At 44.4% G+C, this 18,741-nt stretch overlaps 1 protein-coding gene across 1 annotated transcript in view; it reads left to right on the forward strand.

Annotated features, from left to right (window-relative positions):
* Fermt1 (fermitin family member 1) overlaps positions 1-18,454 on the forward strand; it is a 33,760-nt gene extending 15,306 nt beyond the window's left edge. Inside the window, exons 6-14 of the mRNA XM_013353170.2 lie at positions 3,680-3,787; positions 4,603-4,734; positions 6,455-6,504; positions 10,901-11,025; positions 11,900-12,006; positions 13,381-13,602; positions 14,171-14,295; positions 15,413-15,554; positions 17,621-18,454. Of these exons, the coding sequence (XP_013208624.1) occupies positions 3,680-3,787; positions 4,603-4,734; positions 6,455-6,504; positions 10,901-11,025; positions 11,900-12,006; positions 13,381-13,602; positions 14,171-14,295; positions 15,413-15,554; positions 17,621-17,794 (1,185 nt within the window). The 3' untranslated portion in view covers positions 17,795-18,454. The remainder of the gene's footprint in view (positions 1-3,679; positions 3,788-4,602; positions 4,735-6,454; positions 6,505-10,900; positions 11,026-11,899; positions 12,007-13,380; positions 13,603-14,170; positions 14,296-15,412; positions 15,555-17,620) is intronic.
* The last annotated feature ends 287 nt before the right edge of the window (positions 18,455-18,741 follow it).

The following is an 18,741-nucleotide window of genomic DNA, read 5'->3' on the forward strand; positions in this document are numbered from 1 at the left end:
AGAACAGAACAGACTCTTGGTCATACAAGACGAAGACTTTGGAAAGTGGGTGCTTGTGCGACATTGTGGATGTACCTGTGCCACTAAACCATACATTTTCAAGGTCAAGATTAATTTTGTTAGACATATTCTACCACAGTTGAGGCTGTTTTTAAGATAAATGTAAAGAAGGATTATCTAGAATAAAAAAAATAGTGTTTAACCTAAATGCATAGCGTCTGTGAAGTTTTGGGTGCATAGATACGAATGACTTTATTAAAAGAGATCTTGCCATTTGCCACAGCACAAATGAGTCTGGAGGACACATATGCCAAGTAAAATAGAGCAGAACACTTGTACGTAAACTCCAAAAAGAGAAGACATAGAAGAAAAAATCGTGAACACACCAAGATACGGTATTAGTGAGGGCAGCACTGGTCAGGTAGATAGACAATAGAGAGACACAGGTCAAAGGATAGAAAGTAGCAGACACACAGGATGAGTAATTCTAGAGTGTTTATGTAGGACATGAGGACCACGGACAATAGACATGTATGTATTCCAAGCTTTTCTTACCTTATGATTTGGGTGAGTTGGTTACTCTTTTCAATAAACAAAACCATTTTACTTTCTATATTATTATTCTTATATTTCTTATTATTATTTTATTGCTAATATTACTATTGATAATATTATTTCTATATTCCATGTTGCAAACCCTAAATATACACAATAAATATACCCAGTAAACTCATTCCAAAAGAACAAAGAGAACCACCCTTGGCTATGACCTTTCTCTTAAAGGCAGCCACAACTTCATGACTAACATCCTTGCAGATTTTCCACACTTTTTCTAGGCTGTATTTACCAGGTTTCCAGGACTGTGTGTTCCCTGTATAGATGGGAGCGTTTGCATGCTCTGCGCTTGCAGCTTTTTATCTCACAGAGCCATCTTTCACATCAGTATCTAAAGTCCAGTTTCCTCTTTTATCAACTGAACTGTAGTCAAAGAAAGGCTAACACATACTGTTGGGAACCATGTGTGGCAAGCATCTTACAGGAGTGTCTGATGAGTGCCAGCATTTCTGTCTAGATACTCATCAAGTGCAAGAGAATATTAAGAGCTGTATCTAGATAGCATTCCTATAACCACAGCTGCAAAGCGAACCAGATGCACCTCATCCCACAACATCAGATACTAACAATGCCTCACAAGCCAATCCGATAGAACAGAAATTCTGTCATCTTGTTTTAGTTTGAATCCTCTAAATTTTTTTTTGGTAAGGTTGGGCATCTTTTCTGGTGTTTAAATGGCTATTTGGTTTTCTCTGTGGAACACCTGTTTATGTTTGTTCTACATCCTCTTAGATTTTCTGATTTTTATATTCATTCATAGGAATGGTTTGTATTAATGAATATTGTCTCTTCTGTTTAATGAAATACATTCTTTCGACCTTTATCTGATGAATGCATGACCTCTTGAATGTATTTTTCACTGTAAATGTTTAATTCTATGTTGCCAAGTCTACTTTATACATCATAACGTTTAGGTATCTTGTCTTACATAGAACCTCATCTGCAGGCCAGGGAGTGGGGTTCATTAGTAGAGCATGTGCTTAGCATGCTCCAGATTCTAGGAAGAGAGAAAGGTGGAAGGGAAACAGAAGGCTTCCTTCACCCATTTAAAGACCTTGCATTTACCTACGGAATATGCACGGATCGGTGGTTTTGTGTGTTCACAGAATTGTTCAAATGTAACTGCTGTCTATTTTCACAACCTTCTGTGACCCTATAGGAAGAAGCCCTGTGCCACAATTCTGATTGCCCTTTCATCCTGCCAGCCCCCGGCAAGAGCAACAAACTAATGTTTTTATGGATTTGCCTATTGTGGCTGAGGACCTAGTTCATTTGATAGAGTTCTCATCTAGCTCTGAGTTCAATTGCCTGAACCACTATGCCTATGATTCTAACTCTCACGCTTAGGAGATGGAAGCAGGAGGATCAGAAGTCCAGGGTCATCCTCAGCTACATGTTAAGTTGCAGGCTAACCTGAGCCACATGAGACCCTGTCTCAAAAAAAAAAAATAAAGTAATACATAGAATTATAGAGCACGCAGGACTTTGTGACTAATCTCTTTCATATAGCATGTTTTCCAAGTTCATCTATATTTTAGTATATACAAGTATTTCATTTTATTACCAAATAATGTTCCATTGTGCGATATACTATGCCTACTCATTAATTCATCTCATCAAAGAATATCTAAATTATTTCCACATTTGACTGTCATTAATATTGCTATAATGCTATGAATACTCATGCACATTTGGGCTTTTTTAATTCTTTATAGTGCACATATTATTCATTTACCGTCTTGTTGTAAGTGGTAGCTCAGTGTTCCTGAACATTCATAATGCAAGTGTTATCCATGTCCATTTCCCTTACTTTTTCAGCATCCCAGACTACCACCCATTGAACAGTCACTCTCTTCTCCTTCCTCAGGCCCAGTGAGGTCAGAACACTTTACTTCTGACTTTCTGGATGGATGAGTCTACCTACTCTAGGTAGTGCATAGTAGAGGCATCATGTAATAGTCTTCCTCATTGCTCCTTTCAAGTATTTCATCTTTGGGAATCATCCATGTTACAACATGGAAACAGGATTTTCTTCCATTTAAAAACCAGATATCTTAGTTATTTTTTGATTTCTATGACAAAACACCATGACCAAAGCATTTTATTGCAGAAAGAGTTTGTTGGGAACTCTTTGATGGACATTCATGCTGCTTCAACTCTGCCTGCTGCGGATAATACTGCCGTGAATAGTTGCCAAGTATCCGAGTTTTTACTTCCCCTTTTTTTAAGGGAGAGGAATGGCTGGCTCCTAGTCTGTTTAGTGCTTTGTCTGCCCCATGTTAGAACCAGCTGTGTACTTCGTTCTGACCGCTCCACATCCTCACCACCCCTGGTTATTGTCTGGTTTTCATGTTAGCACGATCATACTGATGTGAGGTGGAACCCCACTGAGGTTTGGTATGTTTAAATTCTTTAGCCCACGGGTCAGCTAATTTGGAGTGATGTTATTTTTTTCTCGTTTTGGATTTTTGTTCCCCAAATATTCAAGCATTTTTCATTGCTACATATCATGTTTTTACTTTCTAGTAAATGTACATATGTGTGTAGTAGTAACTGGTGTCCATCATAAACCAGTAACATGCTATTCTGATTACTGTGTTTGGTGTCTGGTGGTACAAGTGTCTCTTTCAATGTGATTCTTTTTCAAAGTTGTCTTGCCAACACTTGAGTGTTCTATCTTCTAGTTCACCTATGAATAGGTATAAAATTCCATTTTAAACGTCCCCGTCAGGTTCTTCTTGAAATGGCAGCGTTTGGAGATCAGCTTCTTCTTTCATTATCGATTGTGTAGTGCGTGTTTTTACTTTCAATAGAAACATGGTATGGAGAGCAAAAATCGTGGCACCGATGATGGACTAATTTGACTGCTTGAAGAAACTCTGGGAGATGCTTAGGGAAAGTTCCTTCTGACCACAGAAGTCAAAGGAGCAGGGCAACAGGAAGTGGGCTGAGCTAGACTCGAGAGTGGGATTCACAAAGAATGGTCCCAGTTACACAAGAACCTTTGCGCTGTGGACAATAAACAAATGCCCACATGCATACATACATGTGTTTCTTTCTCTAGTATGACGCTGTCCGGATAAACCAACTCTACGAGCAAGCCAGGTGGGCTGTTCTCTTGGAGGAAATCGACTGCACAGAAGAAGAAATGTTGATCTTTGCAGCACTGCAGGTTGTGGGGATGTTTTCAGCTCACCAAGGGTGTGGGGGCTGGCTGCAGCTTTTCTCAGGGGTGGGTGTCTGCTGCTCTCCTCGGGGGTGGGGGAGACAATTTTAGTTTGTTCTGGTTAAAGCCTTCTATTTGTTTCTTTGATGACAGAAATGAAAATTAAGAGAGTAATTTTCCATGTAAAATGTTCCTCACAATCTGTGCATGTGCACACGCTATATAAGGCGTCTATTCTGCAATTCCCGTTGCTTGCCCCTCACATACACAGAGACAAGGCAGAACTAAGTTTGACCCCCAACTGTCTAAATCTCAAAATTAGCCCAGTTGGATGCCATTTTCCTGCATAGACAGACCTCCTTCCAGATGTTTGGGATTCCAGAGAAATTCTCCTCGGAGTGCTTGTGGCTGTAACATTTCTAAAGCCTCTGTCTTGAGCCAGGTGAGGTAGAGCAGGCCTGTAACTCCAGCATGTGAGAGAGTGAGGCAGGAGGATCATAAATTCAAGGGCCGCTTAGGCTACCTAGAGAGTTTGAGACTAGCCTGAACAATCAGGCAAGATCCTGTCTCAAAAACATATATTAGGGTTGGAGAGATGGCTCAGTGGTTAAGAGCTTTGCCTACTCTTCCAAAGGTCCTGAGTTCAATTCCCAGCAACCACATGGTGGCTCACAACCATCCGTAATGAGGTCTGGTGCCCTCTTCTAGCCTGCAGGGATATGTGCAGGCAGAACACGGAATACATAATAAATAAATAAATCTTTTTAAAAAACATATATTAATTTAACTAAAGAAAACTAAAACCTCTTTTTATGTTTTAGTACCACATCAGCAAACTGTCACTGTGTGCAGAAATCCAGGACTTTGCCGCCAAGTCTGAGGTTGATGAGGTAGAAGCGGCACTCTCTAGTTTGGAAGTGACCCTCGAAGGCGGGAAGGCAGACAACACTTTGGTATGAACCTTCTGATAACTCAGAATTTGTGCTGACAAATGCAGACTGGAACCTGAAGAACATTTATTGCAAAAAGAAAAATACGTCGCTCGTGTGACCCGCTTAAATTTAACAAGAACTGGCTTTTCTCAGGCTAGCGGGGCAAGGGACTGCGAGATAATTTCACCACCACCCATGAAAGTTTTTGTATTGCATTTCTTTTGGGGGACCAGCTGGCACAGTATGTGGGGAAACTGCAATGGGCTCCCCTACACTGGCACGGAACATGCCCTTGATCTTTTAAGTTTAGAAAGAGCTGTACAGCCTAGGGCAGCTGAGGATGAAGAAACAGGTAAGCCTTGGCGTCTGGTCAGACGTTGTCACTGAGCAAGGCTGACCGAGGGGAAGGCCTGTCGCTAGGACAGCAGTTCTCAACCTGTGGGTCGTGACCCCTTGGGGGTTGAATGACCCTTTCACAGGAGTCACCTATCAGATATTTCCTTACCATTTATAACCATAACAAGATTACAGTTATGATGTAATAAAAGAAAATAATTTTATGGCTGGCCATCACCACAACTTGAGGAACGGTATTAATGCTGTGTGAACGACGGTATTAGGAAGTTTGAGAACTACTGATCTAGAATAGAATCAAACACTCCTAAACAATTTGGATTTCAGGAGCTAAACCCCTCCAGTCATACCTAAGAAAGAAAAGCAGTTAGGCACCCCTTGCCTCTCCCCGTAGGGGCATGAATGGCAGCTTTGTCATTGGAACGCCCCTCTGGCTGGATCCTTTCCCTGGGCATTGCTCTTTTGTTTTAACTTCTTCAACCAAGGGAACAACTGCTGGCTTAACCACACTGAATCCAAGCAGTGGGGCTGCTGGAGCTGTGCTGAGCGCTAAGAATGAGTCACAACATTCTTGTGCTTTCGTTCTGAGTCCTCTTTATCAGTAACTGGCTTCAAAGGGGGAGCAAACGCTTCCCACACAAGGCCACTGCCTACCGGAGCAGAAATTGGAGTTCCTTTCCGCCTGCCACCTACACTGAGTGTGTAACAGGAAGTTAATCCTGCTTGGACAAATGAGAAATTCCCTCCTTCCCCCGGGGAGTTTTATGTGCGGCAGCCAGCCTTCAATGGCCACCTCAGAATGAACTTTGAACCAGTTTCCTGCCAAGTTTAATCAGTGACCAGGCCTACCATAGTAGCCAGCTTTAACTTAGAAATTACAGACGATCTGTTCATACATAAAGGTCTGCATTCGTAACTCAAATTTTTAACTTGAATGATGTGTAAGTATAAGAAGCACCCATTGGTTTTACTTCTCTTCACATTTTTATGCTCACAAAGAAAAGTGTTTTTATGTATGCATATATATATGACTTTTTAATATGTATGTTTGTATGTTTAAATACGTGTATTTATATATACAAACATACATAGTAACAAACTAATATTGCCAACCAAGTCACCATCCAGGATTGGGAAAGAGGACTTTGTCACCTACCCAGGCGCCCCTCCATGTTCCTTATTCAGTTTCCACCCTTCCCCTCCCCTCCCCCAGAGATAACTACTGGTTCATCTAACTAAGGAACTCAGTCTCTCATGCTATTTCATTTTCATTAACTCGGATTTTAAAGTAGCTCTGTGGCAAGTGATTGCCATGCTGCATGAGGCAGGTGTGGGTGGAAATGCCGTCTGTAAGGTTCCTGCTGGTCATCCTTGCATTTCTCTTTAGGAGGACATTACTGATATACCGAAACTTGCAGATTATCTCAAGTTATTTAGGTAAGTAAGTTGAAAGGGCAAAAGAATGCCTTGTAGCAGACCCCCACAAGTAGGGCCTAGGGTTGGGTGTAATTGTATAACCAGCGGGCAGGTTCACGGGTCAAAGGTGGGCTCTGACTTATGGGCTTTGTCACAAGAGTTGTTGAATGAGTTGAACCTTAACCCCCGCCCCATGCACTGGCCGCCTTGAGTGGAGATTTTATGACTCTGAGCTTTAGTTTCCCAAGCTAAAGTAAAGTGAGGGGTATACCTCTTCTTGAGCTTGTTGGGAGCGCTGGATCAAATGGGGCATTTGACGAATGTAGCCTGGTGCCTGGCACAGAGATACTCGCAGACCAGTGGTATAAACACGAGCAGGTCAGCAAGAATGAACATCTGTATCACCTTTCTGCTAGGGTTTGCTCAGGGGGCTCAGGACCCTGACACCATCAGAGAGCTGTTTGGCAGTGTAATCACGGTCTGTTTCTGTTCGTTCCTGGGCCTCCATTCACCTGCTCAGTGTTGGTCAACCTTCTGCGTCTCTGTTTGTTTTAATGGATGACTGCCACCCTTGTGATAGCGCCAAGGAGTGCTAAGCTGAAAGAAACAAAGCAGTCACTGTGTTGCGTTATGGTTTATTGACTTCTCTTAACAAACCAAAACTTCACTGGGGCACCTGGCCTTGAGAGAAAGAAATGCAAGTTGCTTTTGACCACACAAGAGGCAAAGGCCTTGCAAAAATTGACTGGTGAATGGTGTCTCCATGAGAAGCAAGGGTCCAAAGATGTCATTTGTCACTGGGTGACTAGGGTTGGTTTGTTTGGTCCTTTGTTATGTTGACAGGGTATGGTCTCAGGTCTCTTCTGTGGCACAAGAAGCTGTAACTACAATTGGTCAGTCTGATGATACTCAGAGCTTCAGGGAAAAGAATACTTTGATGTGGCAAATTATAGCCTTAGAAAAAATGTAAAATTATCTCACAAAGAAATTTAGTTTTCATAGTCTCTGAAGACAGTATAGCTAGCACATCATGAAACAAATGAAGGCAACCCCTTCTTGTAGGTGTTCTAGTGTTTTACAAAGGGATGATGTGTTGAAAATGACCTGTGTTCTGCTGCCTGGTGGCTTTACTTTTCAAAAACAAGTATCCTACACTTACCATCACTTGTAAGCCACCACCAAAACAGTTTACATAGTTTCTCCCTCGAGGGACCAGTGATTGTGCAATAGTGATAGAATGACCAGGTTTTGAAAGATAGCAATGTTGTGAAGATGGCATTTTGTTGTAGGAGCTGCGGGCCTCTTCCCACAGCCCGGCTCCTGGCTGCCCGGCTAGCTCAGTCGGTAGAGCATGAGACTCTTAATCTCAGGGTTCGAGCCCCACGTTGGGCGCCAGATGAAGGCAAAGGCGTAAGTCACAAACAATCCCACACCAGTTTGGAATTATGATTAATAGAATGGTTATTTATTTAAAGGGGAAAAAACTTACAGATCACCATCCCAGACAACAGCCCTCTGTGCAATCAGGAAGGGAGTCTAGTCGCCAGAAGCGGAGCAGGAAGTAAGAGAGAGCCAGGAGGGAAGTGGCCACTTTTTTAAAGAGAGATCACGCCCCAATGGGCTGGTATCTCAGCAGCTATTGGCTGGAGGAGCAGAAGGACCTCCCGCAACAGCATTTCTTAAATTTTTTTTTTGTATTTTATGTATATGAGTGTTTTGACTGCATCCGTGTGTGTGTGCATCCATGTGTATGTGCGCATGTATGTGTGTGCGCATGTGTGTGTGTGCGCATATGTGTGTGTGCGCGTGTGTGTGTGTGTGTGTGTGTGTGTGTGTGTGTGTATGCATCATGTGCATATCTGGTACCCGCAGAGGCCAGAAGAGGCATCCGAGTCCGAGGAAATAGAGTTACCGGTGATTGTGAGCTACCATGTGGGTGCAGCAAGTGTTCTTAACTGCTGAGCCAACTCTCCATCCCCCAAAGATAACATTTTAAAAATATTCTGCAATGTTTCCATGGCTGCCTTGCTACCAATAATCATGCCATGTATTAAAGAAACAAATGCTGAGGGTGGTGGCACACGCCTTTAATCCCAGCACTCAGGAGACAGAGGCAGGCGGATCTCCATGAGTTCAAGGCCAGCCTAGTCTACAAAGCCAGTCCCAGGACAGCTAGGACTGTGACACAGAGAAACCCTGTCTCAAAAAACCCAAAACATGACGACTGTCATAGCTCTACAACATCAACTTTAGAGACGTGGAAGGTAGAAGTAGCATGAGGATGTGATCTGGAATAAGAAGGAAATGGGTGAGACCTAGATACAGAGCTTCTGTGTAAGACAAGGGAGTCCTGGAGGCCTCCATGGCAAAGAGGAATTTGCTAAGAAAATTAACTGCTCTTGCACTGAAGAGAATGGTGATAAGGAAAACACAAGGAAACTCTGACAGGTTTCTAATATACAGGTGGCGTTAAGGGCGATGATTTCACACTGGTACCCCAAACCTCATCCAGATTTGTATATTAAGTGTATAAAACTCTTTACATGTCAAAAAATGAAATTAAAAACTCCTCAATGACAACCATTCCTGATTACAGTACTAAAATTGTAATTTTTAGGCTGTTGTCTTGTTAGAGTTTCTGTTGCTGTGAAGAGACACCATGACCATGTCAACTCTTAAGAAGGAAAACATTAGCTGGGTGGCTCACTTTTACAGTTCAGAGGTTCAGTCCATTGTCATGGCCGGAAGCAAGGCAGAGTGCAGGCAATCATGGTGCTGGAGAAGGAGCTGAGCGAGATTCCTCCACCTTGATCTATGGGCAACAGAAGTGGTCTGAGACGCTGGTGTGGCTTGAGCATATAAGAGATCTCAAAGCCCACCTTCACAGTGACACACGTCCTCTGACAAGGCCACGCCCATTCCAATAAAGCCACACCTCCTAATAGTGCCTCTCCCTTTGGTGGCCATTTTCCTTCAAACCACCCACAGCTGGCATACAAAGTGATGCCTTGTGCTGTCTTCCTACATAAGTGTCATTATACTTTCTTCTCATTCATCCCCCCACCCCCCCCACCCCCTAAGGTAGTTTTACAAACACAATAATGGCTGAAAATAGAGTTCAGTGGTAGAGTGTCTGTCCAGTGTGCCAGGTCCTGGTTCAGTCCTCAAAACCATAAAAGAAAAGGTCTGAACGCTTTTAGAACATGGTAACATATATTTCCGTGTTGGATATCTCCTAATTCAAGAGCTACAGTGAGTTTGAAGTGTACTTATTAAAAATATTAAAATTCTGTACATTCTACTTAACTTTTCTAAGCGAGTGACTGGCTTCAGTGAAGCTGGGATTTAGAAGTTCTGCCTCAACAAACCCTTGCACGGGTAGGGCTCTAGCGTCACGATTCGGTAATACAGCCGAGGTAAACCCACTGGGCTTTGAGAAAGTAACTGCTCCCTCTCTTGAAATGGGCTTAATGTTTCACTCACTTCATATTTTTGTGTAGAGCTAATAACGTTTTTAGTAGTACAGTGTTACCACGTGGAAATACTTACACGTTCATAAGGGAGGCAGGTATTCAAAATAGCTTCATGGGTTTTTGTTGTTGTTGTTGGCTGGTTGGTTGGCTGGTTGGTTGGTTGGTTGGTTGGTTGGTTGGTTGGTTGGTTGGTTGGTTGGTTTAGTTTTTTTCTGTTTTTTTAAGGCAGGTTTTCACTAAACAGCCCTGGCTGTCCTGGAACTCTCTGTAGACCAGCCTGGCTTTGAACTCACAGAGGTCCACCTGCCTCTGCCTCCTGAGTGCTGAGATTAAAGGCGCATACTGCCACCACAAGGCAGATCTTTTGTTGTTTTTTTTTTTTTAATTTTACATTCAGACTTCAGTTTCTTCTTCTTCCTCTAAGTCCTCCCTCAATCTTCCCTTTCCTCCACCCCATCCTCTCTATTCAGAAAAGGGCAGGCCGCCCATGGATACCAACAAAACATGGCATATCAAGCTGCAGTAAGACTAAGCACCTCCCCTTTGTATTAAGGCTGCACAAGGCAACCTAATAAGAGGAATAGGATCCCAAAAGCTAGAAAAAAAGAGTCAAAGACAGCCCCTGCTGTCTATTAGGAGTCCCACAGTGGCAGAGGAAGAACATGGACTCAAGAGGTCTGACTTACGACTTCCGGGCCTTTGCATTAATTTGTGCAACACACACCAACATTTCCCTTCTTGCTTTTGTATGTTAGTGGGCTGGTGTGCAGTTCAGTGGTACAGCACTGAGCATGCCCAAAGCCCTAGGTCTGATCCATATGATCTGTATATGTCTGCTAACATATAAAGACTATGTTATCCCAAGGCCTTACTCCACTGGAAATTTGCAGTGTGTTCTGCAGTTCTGACTGGTGTTTAAACATTTGCTGTACTTTAATTTGCAGGCCCAAGAAGCTAATGTTAAAAGCTTTCAAGCAATACTGGTTTGTCTTTAAGGACACGTCTATAGCCTACTTTAAAAATAAGGAACTTGAACAAGGAGAGCCAATAGAAAAACTAAACATTAGAGGTAAGAGCTTTTGGCACCTCGCTGTGGCATCCAGCGGGATCCAGGAGAACTTTGAGCCTGCTCCTTGCCGCAGTGGCTCCTCCACATTACAGAGCATGCGCATCGCGTGGGGTCCGTGCTGCGCTCTCCCTTGTCACCCAGCCTGTTTCTCATTCAGAAACAGTTGTGTCCAGGCTGGGGTTTGACTCGGTGGTAGAGTGTGGACTTTTGTGCAAGATCCCTGATTCAATCCTAAGCACTAGAGATGGGGGGGGGGCAGGAAATGCCAAGAAATGTTATGTTTCATTCTTCGTTACTTCAGCGCGCATTCTAATTGCTGGAAGTGACTAGGAGCATATTGGTGTCTCTGCTTCCTTGGTTATCTGATCAGTCAGTGACCTCGGCTCTGCCATCGCTGCAGCAGAGAATCGCTTCTGCTTTGCTCCCTCTTAAATTTTTTATTTATACCAGGAGAGGGGTTAACCTCCTGAGGCAGGAGGATTATGGATTCTAGGCCAGTCTAAGCTACACAGCAAATTCAAAGCCAGCCTGGGACACGTTGAGATCTTGTCTCAAAATACATACATACATACATACATACATACATACATACATACATGCATACATACATATATACACTTATATATATATAATTTCTCCTTACAAGATAGCCAATATCATCCTAAAAATGAAGCCAATTGAATTTTTAAAGAAAATAATGAAATCACCTTCTCTGTCCATGTTGTTTATAAACCTATTTAATTTCCCTTTAATTATTGTTATTGGCTGCTCCTCTGGCTTTGGCTTATGGTCATGTCTTTGCTGCAGATGTACGCGGGTATTTATTACAACAGATTTCCCAGCCCTCAGTTTCCCCCTGCTTTTTGTTCGTCAGGCTGTGAGATTGCACCAGATGTGAATGTGGCAGGGAGAAAATTCGGAATCAAGTTACTAATCCCCGTCGCCGATGGGATGAACGAAGTGTATTTGAGATGTGACCATGTAAGTACAGCCGCGAAATCTCATCGGTTCCTCTGGATTAAGACAGAGAGCGGGGGTTGGCTTGATGGCTCAGTGAGGAAAGGCGCCTGCTGCCAAATGGGATGATCTGAGTTCGATCCCCAGGACTCAACAGCGGAAGGAAAATGCTGACTCCCCTAGGTCGTCTTTTGATCTCCTCCGCTCATACACCAGGATACACACGCACCCACCCCTAACACACACACACACACACACACACACACACACACGCGCGCGCGCGCGCGCACACACACACACACACACACACACAATAAATGAATACATAAAAAAAAATTGAATCCTAAGAGCAAAACACACAGATGCTTGTTGATGTACATATAATGGTCTCGGTCCCATAAACACATCACAAATTAAAATTACCGTTCAGTCAAAATTGCACTTTAAACACCTAACCTACAAACATCCCAGCTAAACCTATCTCAGGCATGGTCAGAACATACAGTAGCCTACGCATAGGCTAAATCGCCAAACCCAACACCTATACCATAGTAAGTACTAAATACTCTATGTGATGTACTGAGTTCTGTACTGAAAGGGAAAAAGAATGGTTGTGAACCATGTTTTCACCTCACAGCAAAATCAAAGGCTCCTCTATAGAACTGCAGGAAAGAGCAGCCCCCTAGAGGTAGTAGGTAAGCAGTGTTGCCCCGATGTTCTGAAAGCGTTTGAATGTCCATTGGGGAGTCTGATGTTCCAGGCTGATAGTAGCTGGCTGCATCTTACTGAACTACAGGTCTACCTAAGCTTGGCTCCTTGTTTCAGTCTGAGCTGACTTCCTTCTGGGTCTCAGGATGCCTGGTGCAAGTGTTCAAGAGTAATAGAAACTGCCACTCACTGGTTCCAATCCTGCCCAAGGCCCTGATTGCCTCCTTAGAGTTAGAATCTTTACCTAGGATAGATGGGGATACAAATAATACATAAGGCTGGGAGGGGTGTTCTTCATCGTGTATGTCACCATGTTATGAAGGCGGAAATAGTACCTAGGAAGTTCTTGGGAAATTTGGGGCTTTGTTTGTCTGCACTGCTCAGACTTCTTTGTCTCCTCACATCATTTTTGCACACAAAGTTCCTGGTGCAAAAAAGAAAAAAAAATGACAGGATACGTTTCAAAACCTCTTACTGGGTGTTCCCCTTTGTGGGTGGCGGTCACTCAGAGCGTGTTCTACGTCACCTTTCCTTGATTGAGAACAATAGTTTTGTATCATAGCCCAAGGCCTCTGTTGCCTCTCACCCCTTTAGCTAAGATCGACTACGGAGCCAGTCTCTGCTGGTCTGTGACAACAAGGTAGCTCCCCTGGTGAACTTGCTTCTAAGCCCTCTCTGCCTTTGTTTCAGGAGGATCAATATGCCCGGTGGATGGCAGCCTGCGTCCTGGCATCAAAGGGTAAAACCATGGCAGACAGCTCCTATCAGCCAGAGGTCTTCAGCATCCTTTCGTTTCTGAAGATGAAAAACCGGAATACATCGCTTCCGGTGGCTTCCAGTGTCGAAAGCATGGATATGAACCCGGAATGTCTAGTATCGCCTCGCTGTGCAAAAAAGCACAAGTCTAAACAGGTTCTCACCCGCTTGGTTGTTTGTATACAGGAATTAACACTCTAAAATAAAAGGAGGAACTCCATTCAATTAAGGCCATCATCATGAAAATTAGGCTAAGGGAGAAATTTGACAGTGCCCTGGGAAGTAGATGATGGGGCAGAATTACTGTTGGTTTTGTTAGAGATTATTTTACTGCTGACTGAATATAGTAATAGTTTGGCGTTTAACTTAATTAAGGATAAAACCATTAAGAACAAAATTATGCTCCCATAGAATGGGTTAGAGGTTGCACAGGTGAGCCTATTCCAGTGGAATCACAATGAAAAGTGAGAGCCAGATGCGTGAACCTTAGAAGGGTGCGTGTGTTGACTGAGCTCGGCCCTCCTCCTACTCAATGACTTTCACAGCTCTGCAAAAGGGAGAAAGCGAATTAACTACCTAGTTAGAATTGATAGGATGGGCCACCTGCGCAGAGCTCAGTGGAGCCCTGTACTTTCCGCTCTCACTGGGGATCTAGAGCGAGGAGAATGATTAGAAAGCAATCAGCGAGTGTGAAGCTGGTCTGACGCCTCCCGTTTCTGCTTAGCTGGCAGCCCGGATCCTGGAAGCTCACCATAACGTGGCCCAGATGCCTCTGGTGGAAGCCAAACTGCAGTTCATCCAGGCATGGCAGTCCTTACCGGAGTTCGGCCTCACCTACTACCTGGTCAGGTAATTCCAGGGTCTGCGTGCCTTTCACTTTCCCTTCAGCCGTCAATGGCTTCCTGGAAGCCTACTCTGTTCTCAGAATGTCAAGTTCTTCTTGTTTTAGCATGTTTCCATTTCACAAAGGGCCCCGGTACTCTGGCTGCCCTTGAGAATCTTCCATACCTTCTGCTAGTGAGTAAACCCTCTCTGAAACTCAGGTACATATAGGGAAGGAGATTTTATAAAGAAGTTTTGTTCTTTTAGGCTAGCCACCTGTGCCAAACCAAAAGGAGAATCTCAGCTCCTGCGTCTATGCACCTGCGACCTCCCTCCATGTCCTTTCTCTCCCTGATATGTGTCTCACGATGTGACCCATGTGTGGCTTTATAGAGTTTTGGGTTTCCAGACAGATGCCCTAGCAAACAGATCTATCGTGTCCCCCAGCCTTTCCAGAAAAGACACTGCTCCTGTGGATCACGGAAGATCATTCTGGTTCTGAATGTCTCGTGTGTGGCTCATCTATTATTACCTTCTTGTACTTTACAGATGAGAAAACGGAGTTATGTAATTTGTCCATGTTCAGCCCAATAGTCAGGGACACCAACATCGGTAATCTGCACTGGTACAATGACTCTGTCTAGCGTATAAAGTATGGTTCTCCAAAATGTGTCCATAGTCAGCGCAGTGAGAGACCCACACTGCTTTTCAGAATGCTGGATTCCCCTCATCGATATTAACCATCTGGGCATACATGCATAGAATGAAGGTCAGAAACTAGATTTAACATCTTAAAGTATTTTAATATTACTGCCCAGGAGTGGGAACTGAGCGTCAGCTAAAGTGTCCTCCTCTAGACGCAGATTGCTTACTGTCTTTTCTTCTGAGATAATTCAGAAATATCATGAGGTCACCTTTGAGAAACTGTATGTGGGGGCAGAGAGCTGGCCCAGCAGGTAAGCGCTGTCCAGGCCTGGTGAGTCCCCTGGAACCCACATGAAGGTGGAAGGACAGAAGGGACCCCAGAAAGTTTCCTCTGACCTTCGCCCACACACATACATCACGTGGACAAACAACAACGAGAAGTTATTTTAAAGAAGTTACGTGTGAGTAACAGTTGCTCTCTTAATACTGTCATTTCCAGATTTAAAGGGAGCAAGAAAGATGACATTCTGGGAGTTTCCTACAACAGGTTGATTAGAATCGATGCCGTCACCGGGATTCCGGTTACAACGTGGAGATTCGCCAACATGAAGCAGTGGAACGTCAACTGGGAGATCCGGCAGGTAAGGCGGGAGCTTCCGATAACACAGGCTGACCCACAAACATACATTCTCGGAGATTCTCACTACTCTGTTTCTTTAAGTTGCCTTTGCATTGAGAACTCATGAGCCAGAAACATGTAGTAACAGCCTATTGAAATTCTACCATACATTTCTGAGCCATCTCCTAACAAATCTAGGCCCAAAGTTATTCACTTAACACTTCCAACTGACGTAGCTCTGTGAAGACTTCTCCTGCAGGCAGATTGTAAAATTTTCATAAACTCACCCTAGGATTATATATGGTTGAGCACAATCTTTGCTTAGCAGAAACCACCTTAGATGAAACCCTACACAAAACAACGCCGAAAAAGCCTCCACTAGGCCTGGAGAGATTGCTCAGAGGTTAAGATCACTAACTGTTCTTCTGAAGGTCCTGAGTTCAATTCCCAGCAACCACATGATGGCTCACAACCATCTGTAATGAGATCTGGTGCCTTCTTCTGGCCTGCAGATGTACATGCAGACAGAATACTGTATACATAATAAATAATAAAGAAAACTTAAAAAAAAAACTGCCAAGAGCTAGGACTGCCTGTGGACCCAGCAGCTCAGTTGCCTACTGAAAGCAATAGAGATACCCAGAGATGGCCAAAAAGCCTTGTCCCATAAGATGAGCTCTTGAGCCCACAGCTATGTAATGGCTGCCACCACTTTATATCCTAGGAACTATACTTAGGCCAATGCCAAGCATACATCATAGAAAATTCTAGATAAACTTCGAAGTGCCTTAGAATCCTGCTGATGATGCAGAAGAGTTTGCTGTTGCTGATATAAAAGTCCGTCTTGGGGATGGTGGGGTGACTCAGTGGTTAAGAGCGGATGCCGTACATGCACAAGGGACCTGGGTTTCAATCCTGAGCATCCATGGAAACCATTAGGCTGACTATAAATGCACGTAACCCCAGCATTGAAGGGTGAAGTCAGGACATGCCAGGAGCTAGCTGCACAGCCAAGCTAGCCCAAACATGGAGCTTTTGTTCCACGAGGGACCCCGTCTTAAAGGAATAGTAGAGAGTAATAGAGGAAAGCACCTGACCCTGTCCTCTGGCCTCCACGGGGTGCACACAGGGGCACGCACATACCAACACACACCTCAACACACACCAAAATAAACCCATAAGACTTGATCTTTCGTTGCTCCTTTTCCAGTCTCATTTTCCTAAGTGAGAACCAGCAGCATGACAGAGCAGTGAGAGACCCACACTACTTTTCAGAATGCTGGATTCCCCTCAGCAAGACTACCTGCCTGGTCACGCATGCGTAGAATGGAGGTCAGAAACTAGATCTTAAAGCATTTTAATATTACTGCCCAGGAGCGGGAATTGAGCGTCATTCATTTTTAAAGTTCTGCAGGGAATTCCCAGGGTGGGAATGGGCCATTCTCTATGTCTTCTAGTTTTAGAACTTATAACGTCCATGGAGGAAAGGCTAACGGGCAGCCGCTGCTGGATGACAACTAAGGCAGGCCTTCTGTTCTCCATTAAAGAATCTGCACTCCACAACAGTGGCTCACACCTATAATCCTAGAACTCAGGAGGCTGAGACTGGAGGATCGCTGCAAGTTCAGGACTTCCAGCCTAGGCTACACACAGTGAGACCTCATCTTAGAGTGTCCACAAAGCTAGCCAGCAGTGGTTAAAAGCTAGCTAGCGCACACCCTTCATCCCAGCATTCAGAAGGCAGAGGCAAGCAGATTTCTGAGTTTGAGGCTAGCCTAGTCTACAGAGTGAGTTCCAGGCTACACAGAGAAACCCTGTCTCTAAAAAGCAAATGAACAAACAACAAAAAAAGAGAGTCCACAATGCTTCTTTCCCCTCCACACAGAGAGTGACTGGGACTTTCTTACCTCTAAAAGAGCAAAGAGGCGCATCAGAGCTAGTACCACAAGGGGGCGCAAAGAGGCAAGGCATCCTTCAGAAAGCCCGTTTTCTGCACGGTGTTTTGGGGACTGTCTCCAGCCTATCAGCCAATTGCTTTCTTGGCCTTTCTTGTCAGGATTTAAGGTTATTCGTGGCTTACTTTTCCAGGTGGCAATCGAGTTTGACCAAAATGTCTCCATCGCGTTCACCTGCCTAAGTGCAGATTGCAAGATTGTGCACGAGTACATTGGGGGCTACATTTTCCTGTCCACGCGATCCAAGGACCAAAATGAAACGCTCGATGAGGACCTCTTTCACAAACTGACTGGCGGTCAGGACTGAAGTGAAGCAGGTCTACTTGGCTTCTGTGGATCTAGGAGACCTTCCAGGATGGATAGGACCTGCTCCTTTCCCAGTGTGTAGACTCCAGACTTAAACAACCTACGCTTACCACCAGATGCCCAGCTCCTTGCCTCATCCGAACTCACTGCGAGCGCGGGGAGCACATCGCTGGCCTGACTTTGCCTGGAACTCCCAGCAGTAGACTGGGCTCCTGCTGCTTTTCCTATATACTGGGTGGGGAGAGAGGGGGGTGCTACTCTGACTGCTCTAAGGCCCAACACGGTTGGTTCTCCAGTTCTGTGGCTTTGCAAGCACCTGTATGTAATTAGCAGTTGACCTTCTGCTTAGTTGCCTCGCGGTAAGTGAGTGGTGAGAACAGAAAGGTCACAGCGATGTGTCTGTCGCAAGTCCACATCTCATTCTGAAAACTCAGGTCCTTCCTTGACAAAAGCGATGGCGGCTCTCATCTCGCCAAGATGACAAATGGAGTCTAGACACGCCTTTTCTCTGGAAGTCAAAGAGAGGAAGTGGGGCGGATCAGGGTTACAGCGGTCTTCAGCATCATCAGTCTACAGGGACTGTCACATCTGTCAAGATGACCATGGGCCATCTGGTTAATCATTGGTCCTCACATTATTGCTGACACTAGAAGCCCCTTTCCTAGGGAATCCCATGGACACATTGAAGTCCTTCTTAAAGACGTGCACTGAAGGGAAGCCCATTCTTAGCTGACATCTATGGCTCAATGACTTCTCTTCTGGACTGGGTCTCGAGAAAACAGGCCCAGTTCTCTGTTAATGAAAACCACCTTCCATGGAGCTGGAAAGGTGGCTCAGCAGGTAAGAGGGCTTGCTGCTCTTCCAGGGGACCTTAACTGAGTTCCCAGTGCCCTAGCTCTCGGGATCCGATTCCTTCTACCGGACTCTGTGTGCACCTGTATTGTCATG

This window comes from Microtus ochrogaster, unplaced genomic scaffold, assembly GCF_000317375.1.
Source record: "Microtus ochrogaster isolate Prairie Vole_2 unplaced genomic scaffold, MicOch1.0 UNK3, whole genome shotgun sequence".
Lineage (NCBI taxonomy): Eukaryota > Metazoa > Chordata > Mammalia > Rodentia > Cricetidae > Microtus > Microtus ochrogaster.